The 9,766-nt window shown below is 50.1% G+C and overlaps 1 protein-coding gene across 1 annotated transcript in view; it reads left to right on the forward strand.

Annotated features, from left to right (window-relative positions):
• The first annotated feature begins 4,126 nt into the window (after window positions 1-4,126).
• Window positions 4,127-9,766, forward strand: part of Mmp25 (matrix metallopeptidase 25) — a 13,305-nt gene continuing 7,665 nt past the window's right edge. The window contains exons 1-5 of the mRNA XM_005349216.3: window positions 4,127-4,197; window positions 4,416-4,656; window positions 5,077-5,209; window positions 7,219-7,354; window positions 7,458-7,747. Coding sequence (XP_005349273.1) covers window positions 4,552-4,656; window positions 5,077-5,209; window positions 7,219-7,354; window positions 7,458-7,747 — 664 coding nt within the window. The 5' untranslated portion in view covers window positions 4,127-4,197; window positions 4,416-4,551. The remainder of the gene's footprint in view (window positions 4,198-4,415; window positions 4,657-5,076; window positions 5,210-7,218; window positions 7,355-7,457; window positions 7,748-9,766) is intronic.

Below are 9,766 nucleotides of genomic sequence, written 5' to 3' on the forward strand. Positions count from 1 at the left end.
TTCTTTTCTTTCTTTTTTGGGACAGGGATCTCCCTAGCCTGGAACTCACTATGCAGATCAGATTTGCTTCAAACTCACTGGGATCTGCCTCCCGCTGCCTCCTGAGTGCTGGGTTCTTCATATTTTCAATAATGTGAACACATCTAGGTCTAGGAATGTGGCATTTTAACCAAAATGCACTAGGTCCTGTCTAAAAAATGGCAGAAAACCAGACATGGTAGCCCGTCAGAAGGCATCCTCGGTATGTAGCGAATTTGAGCCCAGCCTGGTCTGCCTGCACATCTCTATGGACACCCGGGAGGGAGTTCCACTCTGTCTTATACAAGAGGGTGGAGTTACTGGGTGGAGGGCTCCAGGAACTTGCTGGGTAATAATTACGAATTACCTTGCAACCTAGATGCTTAACAGCTTTTTTTTTTTTTTTTTTTGAGGGCATGGACCAAGGCTTTTCACAAGCTAGGCAAGCACTCCATAGAGTCACACCCCTAGACCAACAGTTCCTAAATCTCTCACACAGGTGTGAAGTTGGCAGAGCCCTGCCGCTGGAGGGGGGTGAATTCAGTGGAAAGTTTCTTCACACCTACACCTGGTGTCTGGGCTGCCTGGCTAGATCAGCCCAGGATGGGGAGATTAGATGGCATCTCCTAAGTGACAAGGGGTTTGCATCCATCTTTCATCTTCACGGTGGCTAGACTCATCAGCTCTATCTAACATCAGCTGCAAACTAGCTCCTGAGCGGTTTCCGCTCTCACCGGTAGCAAGGATTCGGACTCCATTGGATTTTATTGTTTGTTTGTGGCTTGGTTTTTGTTTTGTTTTGTTTTGTTTTTTGAGACCTGTTTTCTCTGTGTAGCCCTAGCTGTCCTGGGATTCACTCTGTAGCCCAGGCTGGCCTTGAACTCACAGAGATCCGCCTGCCTCTGCCTCCCAAGTGCTGGGATTAAAGGTAAGCACCACTATCACCCGGCCGTTGCTTGTTTTTGAGGTTGGGTCTCATGTAGACCAGGCTGGCCTCTTGCTCACTACATAGCTGAGGATGGCTTTGAACTTGATTCTTCTATCCCTCCCTCCCTACTAAGTTGATGGGGGAGTGTTACCATGTTCACTGTAGTCCCTGCTGGGATGGAATGCCCAGCTTCCTGAACACCAAGCAAGCGCTCTGCCACCTGGACCTCAGTACCTTTCCTGTCTCCTTTTCTTTTCTTTTTTTTTCTTTTCTTTTTTTTTTAAATATTTATTTATTATGTATACAATAGTCTATCTGTATGTATGCCTGCAGGCCAGAAGAGGGCACCAGACCTCATTACAGATGGTTGTGAGCCACCATGTGGTTGCTGGGAATTGAACTCAAAACCTTTGGAAGAGCAGGCAATGCTCTTAACCACCGAGCCATCTCTCCAGCCCTCTCTTTTTCTTTTTGTTGTGTTTTGTTTTAAGACTAAGTCTCAGTCATGCAGTCCTGGATGGCCTGGAAGTTGCTACATAGATCAAGTTAGCCTAAAAAACAACAGGGATGCCTCTCCTGGTTGCCTAGCTATTTGTTTGGTTTTTTTTATTTTTTTATTTTTTTTAAAGATTTATTTATTTATTATGTATACAACATTCCTTCCATGTATGTTTGTATGCCAGAAGAGGGCACCAGATCTCATTATAGATGGTTGTGAGCCACCATGTGGTTGTTGGGAATTGAACTCAGGACCTCTGGAAGAGCAATCAGTGCTCTTAACCTCTGAGCCATCTCTCTAGCCCCTGTTTGTTTTTTTTTAAACAGCGTTTTATTTTTTGTTTTTTGAGACAGGGTTTTGCTGTATAGTTCTGGTTGTCTTGAAACTTGCTCTGTAGACCAGGCTGGCCTGGAACTCCAGAGATCCACCTGCCTCTACCTCCTGGAGTGCTGGGGTTAAAGGCTTGCGCCACCACTGCCTGGCTTGAAATAGGGTCTTACTATATAGCCCTGGCTAGCTTGGAACTCACCTTGAACTCACAGTGCTGGGGATGGAATCAAAAGCATAGACCACCACCAAACCTCTTTGTTTTTCTGCTTTGTTATTGGACACGACTTGATGTTTCCCATGCTGGTCTCATTCTTTCATGTGAAGATGACCCTGACCTCTTACATGTCTATTTGTTTCTATGTGTATGTTACTAGGTGCTTTGCTTGCATGTCATCTGTGCACTGTGTGGGTGTGTTGCCCAAGGAGGCCAGAAGGTATTGGATTCTCTTGGACTGGAGTTACAGTCAGTTGTGAGCCACAGTGTGGTGCTGAGAATTGAACCCTGTCCTCTGGAAGAGCAGCCAGTGCCCTTAACTGCTGAGTCAGCTCTCTATCCCTGACTTTGATAAGAGTTGGGAACACAGGGGTGCAGCCCAATGCCGACCTGCCTCTAACCCCCTTGCAGGCTGGAGAAATGGCTCAACTGTTAAAGGCTAGGCTCACAACCACAAAAAAGTGTTGATTTGCCAATGGCTTTAAAATGTGCGTTCCATACGTCTAACCAAGCTGCGACCTTATGTTCCCTCACTCTGGAGAGATTTAAAGCTGGAAAGCCCTGGGCAGTTTCAAAGAACTCTTGCCACAGCCTCTCTAGCGGTCGAGGCAAGGGGATTACCATGAGCTCAGTGAGCTAGGGTCTAGTACAGAGTCCCCAGCTGCAGAGTGAGGTTTTGTTTTTGTTTTTTCTTTCTTTCTTTTTTGCTCGTTTGTTTTGCTTTGTTTCCTTTGTTTTTTTTTTTTATTTTATTTTTTTGTTTTTAGAGACAAAGTTTCTCTTTGTAGCCCTGACTATGCTGGAACTCGCTCTGTAGTACAGGCTGACCTCACACCCAGAAATCCTCCTGACTCTGCCTCCCAAATGCTGGGATTAAAATTAAAGGCCTGGGCCACCACCACCACCTGGTTTATTGTAATTTATTAGGGGGATATCCTTCAGAGGCCAGTTCTTTTTTTGTTTTTGTTTTGTTTGTTAAAGGGAACAGAAGGAGGGGTGGATGGGGGTGGGGGAGAGGAAGGGAAGAGGTAGGAGGATTGGAGGGAGGGAACTGCCATCAGGATGTAATGTAGGAGAGAAAAAAAGTGCAAAAAAAAAAAACAAACTAAAAAACAAAGAAAGAAAAAAAGTTGGTTATGGTAAACCAAACGACTGGTGTACCCACAAAGGGAAGAGAGAGCAAGGCTGCCTTACAAGCAGATGTGGCCTCTGAAAAGATAACAACCCTCTCTATGGCCAGAGGCCTCAGGGGAAACCCACTGTGCAGTCTCTTTGACCTTCTGGGACTGTGAGAAATGAATTTTTGTGTAAGTCACCCAGTCTGATATTTGTCCACGGCTCTGCAGAATACAGGATACCAGTGTTTTAGTTTACATCTGCAGCTCGCTCATCCTGCCCAGTTATTTGTTTTGTCTGAAATGCAAATGGACCTCCGCCTGCTGCTCCTAATGCCCAGCGTCAACACGCTGTCCACTGACCGCTTTCCTTCCATCTGTCCCGCGGCCTGCAGCCCGATTCCTCTCAGCTGTCCTCCACGCGTCTAGTCTCCTCGCTAGGGTCCTCTGGCTGGAGGTGGGCGCGGGGGGGGGGATGTGCTCTGCTGGTCCCCAGGTCGTGCCCTTTCCCCAAGGATTGCCTCTTCCATCTCTTGCTGTCTCCTCTTTGTGCAGGTTTGGGGTTTAAATGCCTAGTACCTGGGGAGAAAACCACAAGGCGGGAACAGCCGAGTTTGGGGTCTAGAGGAGCCAGCGCCGGGTGCTCCGAGCAGAGCCTTTTAGGCTGGTTTGGACAATGAATGGACCGGGCAATCACGCTGAGCACATCTGGCCCGGGCTGGGATCCTGCGGTGAAGGAAGCATCTTCTGAGCTGCCTGCTGGGAGCCTAGGGTCCCCTGGCAGGGCAACAGGATGCGTGGGAGGAGGGGAGCTCCGGCCACCCCTCCCCCGGCTCACGATCCTAAGGAAGCAGAAGCAAGGCCTGCTCCTGAAGTCCTGAAACCCACGGATCTGGGAACAGAAACTTTTGACGGAGACCACACATCAGACCACTTGCTCCACTTCTAGTCCTTGAGCTCGCCGGAGAGTCCCTGCAGCCCAGTGATGACCAGCGTGGAGGGGCGGGGGCTGGTTTGAACCCCTGGTCCTCCCCTTCGTGCTGGACATTGAAGATTGGACTACTTCCCCGACGCGCCCTTAGCACTTATTGCGGTGAGCCCCGCCCCATCCAGGCTTTCACTTGCAGGTGGGGCAGTTGGCGCAGCACCCAGGCCGGGACAGCACCAGGGGGCCGGGGGACAGGAGAGGTCCCCTTAGTAGACCTCTTTATCGGACCTCTGTCCCCTCCTGTGCCTTCTCCACGCTCCCAGGACCCCCAGCCCCACCTCGACTTTCTGCTATCGCCTGTCAGCCCCTGCTGTGTCTCCTAGGATCCCGGATTTCTCCTGCCCATCTCTATTACCCTGTGTCGGCTCCCTTGATCTTCGCCGGGTACCTCCAGACCCCCAGGGCGGACGGAGTCGGGGCCCCTTCGAGAGTGTCCCTTCGGACCAAGCTGAACGCGCTATGAGGCTGCAGGCGCTCGATCTCCGGTTACTGGTGCTACTGTTGGTTTTTCTGCTTCAGCCTGTGCACGGGACTCCCAGGGCGCAGGACGTGAGCCTGGGCGTGGTGAGCTCGGGTCCGCTGGCTCCTGGGATCATAGAGAGCCTGTAAAAGGAAAGGGGTAGGGCGGACTCCTGGGTCTGAAGGAAAGAGGGGGCTGGATTCAAATGTCCTGAAGAGTGTCTGGGGATGGGCTCTTGGGCCCCTGGATTGCTGGCTCTATCTGGAGGTTTGGTGACTGGGATTCGGAACTGTGGAAAGGAACTAAATTGGGAAACTGGGGCCTCACCCGCTGCGTCTATAAAGACGACAAACCCAGAGCTGGGGGGTGGGGACCCTGGCTGTATGTATAAGGGAGGTGGGTTCTATCATCCAGGTCTAGGAGCTCTGGCTCTGGATTCCCTAGAGGGTTGGACTTTTCAAATAACGGTGAGAAGGGAAAGCCCCATTCCCTTAGGGTTTTAACATTCCTCTCCTATGCCCTAGGACTGGCTGACTCGCTATGGCTACCTGCCGCCGGCTGATCCTTCCCAAGCCCAGCTGCAGAGCCTTGAGAAGCTGGAGGATGCGATCAAAGTCATGCAGAGATTTGCCGGCCTGCCTGAGACAGGTCAAATGGGTAGGTAGGCCACTAAGGCATGGGGCAGTCCTGCCTCTGCCTTTAAACTGCAGCGAACGCTGCAGACCTTGGAGGTCTGTGGGCATCCAGCTATCCTGTCCTGGCTTTGTCAGGCTCTGATGTAGCAGCAGGGATGGAACAGGTCTGGTCCACACTCTCTGGAGCTGGCATTATTAGGGAGAAAGAAACAGACCAAGAACATCAATATGCAAAATGATTTCAAATGGTGCCAGCTTGGCCTCAAACTTGAGATTCTCCTGCCTCAGCCTGAGTCTGCACCTAGCCGGTGGGTTTGTTCCAAGTATAATAAGAAACCAGGGGAGCAGGGCGGGAAGGAGGGAGTTAACTTCATCTGACTTTCAGGTTTTTGTTTTTGTGGGGGCAGGTGTTCTTCTCTGTGTTGCTTAGGCTGCTCTTGAACATGCAGTCTTCCTGTTTTAGCTTCACCGAATGGGTCGTTGGGAAACAGTGGCCATGCCATATTGCTCGGTTCTGGTTTGATCTTAAGCTTCTTTTGTCTGTTGATGAGGAGTGGAGGGTGGGTGGAGAACCAGAAGGAGCCTTTTGCAGGTGGTGCTGGGAAGTAGGGATGGGGATGTGGCAGAGAGTATATTTTGAAGGTAGAGGCAAGGGCTTGCCTGTGGAGTTAAATAGAAAGACAGAGGGAACTTGGAGAATCTTCAAGGAAAAAACCCCTCCCTCCCTGTTCCTTCTTAGCTCAGAACAGAGTATGACGTCACTATGTTCTTGGTTACTGTTTGCTATTGCTACCAGTGAGACGCAGTTTGACCTCACTTGAAGCTGAAATGACTCCTGGAAAAGGGGAGGTGCTAGAAAGGGGGGTTACAGATGGGCCTAATGTGAGAAGGGATGGCAAGGTGCTGCAGACTAAAGACCCCTGCTGGTCTTCAGACTTTGATCAGCATCCCATGAGGACTTAAGCTAGGCGGGATGGTGGTGGTGCTCGCCTTTATCCCCAGCATTTGGGAGGCAGAGGCAGGCAGATCTCTTGAGTTCAAGTTCACGGCCAGCCTGGTCTACAGAGCAAGTTCCAGGACAGTCAGAGTTACACAGAGGAACCTTTTTTTTTTTTGAAAAACCAGGAGAGAAAGTAAAAAAAAAAAAAAAAAAAAAGAGTGATGGACAGCCTTAAGGGGAGAGCACAGTCTTTTGGATTCTGGTCTTAAAGGAAAGAGGAGAGGACCTAGTTGGTAAAGTGTTCACCTTACAAGTTTGAAGACTTGAGTTTGGGCTCTAGAACCCAGCTGAAAAGGGGCCTGGTGGAGTGGCCTTGTGATCCCAGCCCTGTGGAGGCTGAGATGCAGATCCAGTGTAACCTAACCTAGTTGGGGAGTTCTGGACCATGTGAGAGATCCTGTCTCAGAAAACCAAAGTCAGTGAAGCAAGCAAACAAACCCAAGGTTGACAGCACAGGAAGGACACCAAGGTTGACAGCACAGGAAGGACACCAAGGTTGCCCCCTCTGGTCTCCACTCCCAGGCGCACTGCGTACCCTATAGACATACGAATACAACCCCTTCCACCTTTGGGGTACCTTCCTTCAGCATCCGCCAGCTGGGGCCAGGGAAGGGGTACAAGAGACCCAGCTTAAGCCTGTAAGTGCCTCCTATGGTGGCCAGTCCACCCATGGTCAGGTAGAGAGGGCGCCTGGCTTGAGCTAACTTTCCCAGTGACTGTCTGGGTTTGGGCCATTTGTTTTCTTTTTTAAACATTTAGTTATTTTTATTTTATGTGTTCGGGTGTTTGGCCTGTGTGTTTGTCTATGCCTCATAGAGGTCAGAAGAGGGTGTCAGGTCCCCTAAAACTGGAGTTACAGACTATTGTAAGCCACCAGGTGGGTGCTGAGACTTGAACTCAGGTCCCTCTAGAAGAGCAGCCAGTGACTTCAAGTGTTGAGCTAACTTTTCAACTCTATTGAGTCAATTTCTTAGTTAGTGGGTACCGTGATGACAGACTGTCCTATCACTCGCCACGCCTGTCTCCCACAGACACAGAAACAGTAGCTGCCATGCATAAGCCCCGCTGCTCCCTGCCTGATATTCTCGGGGCTGCTGGGCTGGTCAGGCGCCGACGTCGCTATGCTCTGAGTGGCAGTGTATGGAAGAAGCGCACCCTGACATGGAGGTAGGTCTTGGTTCCTCTGCTTCCCCGACCTGCTGACCAGGTCCCAGACTTGCCTGGCTGGCCGGTACCTCCACAGCCACGGGCTCTCCTCCTCTCTCCTCAGTATCCAGTCCTTCCCTGAGAGCTACCAGTTGAGCCAGTCGACCGTGCGGGCCCTCATGAGTTACGCCCTGGCTGTCTGGGCTGTTGAGTCAGGCCTTACCTTCCAGGAGGTGGATTCTCAGCATCAGGAGCCCGACATCCTTATCCATTTCTCCCGGGGCTACCACCAAGACAGTTACCCCTTTGATGGACCCGGTGGCACCCTGGCTCATGCCTTCTTCCCTGGAGAGCACCCCATCTCTGGAGACACTCACTTCGATGATGAGGAGACCTGGACTTTTGGGTCACAAGGTAAAAGTTTCCATCTTCAGAGTGGTTCCCTCTTTGTATCTCTCTGTGCTGAAGAACTAGGTTTAAGTTAATTGATTGGTGAAAGCTGTGTCGGTCAGGGATCCCCCAGAGAAGTTGGAAGCATGTACTACAGTGGTGTGCTGCTTATCCGGCATCTATGGGCTCAGAACACACCACATACATACACACACACACACACACCACACTGCCCAACATGGTAACACACAGCTTTAATCCCAGAACTCAGGTGGCAGTGGCAGGTGGCTATCTGTGAATTTGAGGTTAGCCTGCTCTACATGGTGAGTCTAGCCATGGCTACATAGTGGGAGCTTGCATTGCAGAAAATCAAAAAAAATATTTTTTAAGTTGATTTAATTTTAATTTTATGTGTATGGGTGTTTTATCTGCATGTTTGTCTGTGTACCAGGTGCATTGCCTGGTGCCTCTGAGGCCAGAAGAGGATGATGAACTGGCATTAAATATGGTGTGATGGATCATGTGGTTTCTGGGAGTTGAGCCTGGATCCTGTGGCAGTGCAGACAGTGCTCCTAATCACTAAACTGCCTCTCCAATCCCCAGCCCCTCCCAGACCCCTAAAAAGCATTTAAAAAGAGAGTTTTGCTTTTGTTTTTGAGATTTGACCTCATTATTGTAGCCCAGACTGGCTTTGAGCTCACTGTTTATCCCAGGCTGTCCTCGAAGAGATTTGCTCTGAGGAGTTGGCTCATGGGGATTGTGGGGATTATCATGGCCAGAATTTGTAAAGGACTAGGAAAATTCAAGGTAGATTTCTGTCTTGAGACAGAATTTCTTCCCTCCTAGAACCCTCAGTGTCTGTTCCTAGGGCTGAATGGATATGGTCCTTCTGCACTGGGGTGGCTTGCTTTGGTGAGAGCAGATCCTAGTTAGATCTCTGAAACACTTTCACAGCCACATCTGGGCTGCTGTTTGGGCAGTTCAATAGGCACAACCAAATCAATACAAAATCACCACTACAGAGGCCTTTCAAGTGCCCAACTCAGGCAGTGGTGGCACTCACCTTTGATCCCAGCACTTGGGAGGCAGAAAAAGGCAGGTCTCTGTGAGTTCAAGGATAGCCTGGTCTACAGAGTGAGTTCCAGGACAACCAGGGCTACACAGAGAAACCCTGTCAAAAAAAAAAAAGAAAGAAAGAAAGAAAGAAAGAAAGAAAGAAAGAAAGAAAGAAAAGCAAGCAAGCAAAAACATTGCCTCGTCAAGTGCCCAGCTCACAGATGCAATAATGTAAAAGCTCAAACCCCATCAATTTAGGCAGAAGGGTGACTGTCACCACTGTGCACAGTGATGCGATAGCCTTCTCAGCTTGACTTTCGTGGTCAGGGGAGGTTTCCTAGAAGTGATGACTCTTTCTGCTTAAATAGATACGTGCCGGATGTGGTGGAGCTGAGGGTGACGGCACAAATCTGTAATTCAGCGTTTGAGAAGCTGTGGCAGGAGGATTGCGAAATCAAGACCAGCTGAAGACAGATAGCAAGAATCCAGAACTGGGTGTGGTGGCGCACACCTTTAATCCCTGCACTCGGGAGGCAGAGGCAGGCAGATCTCTGGGAGTTTGAGGCCAGTCTGGTCTATAGAGCAAGTTCCAGGACAGCCAGGGCTGGGCCTGTTCTGACTTCCCTCAGATCTGCCCCTCCAAGAGCAGTTCCCATGTTCTCTTACCTGGACTCTCTGGCCACTTCCTGCCTCTTTCCCTCTCTCCGAGATTCCACTTCCCCATGCATCCAGGAATATGTCTAGGATGCAAAACTATTTGATGTGATCCCATTGCTTCCCGAATCCTGTTGTTCAAATTCTTTCCCAAACCCTTTGCAATCCAGAGCCCACTCTCACCTGTGACGTCATCCCTTTGTAATACAGAGCCCACTCTCACCTGTGACGTCATCCTTTTGTAATCCAGAGCCCACTCTCACCTGTGACATCATCCTTTTGTAATCCAGAGCCCACTCTCACCTGTGACGTCATCCCTTTGTAATCCAGAGC

This window comes from Microtus ochrogaster, chromosome 7 (assembly GCF_000317375.1).
Source record: "Microtus ochrogaster isolate Prairie Vole_2 chromosome 7, MicOch1.0, whole genome shotgun sequence".
Taxonomy (NCBI): Eukaryota; Metazoa; Chordata; class Mammalia; order Rodentia; family Cricetidae; genus Microtus; species Microtus ochrogaster.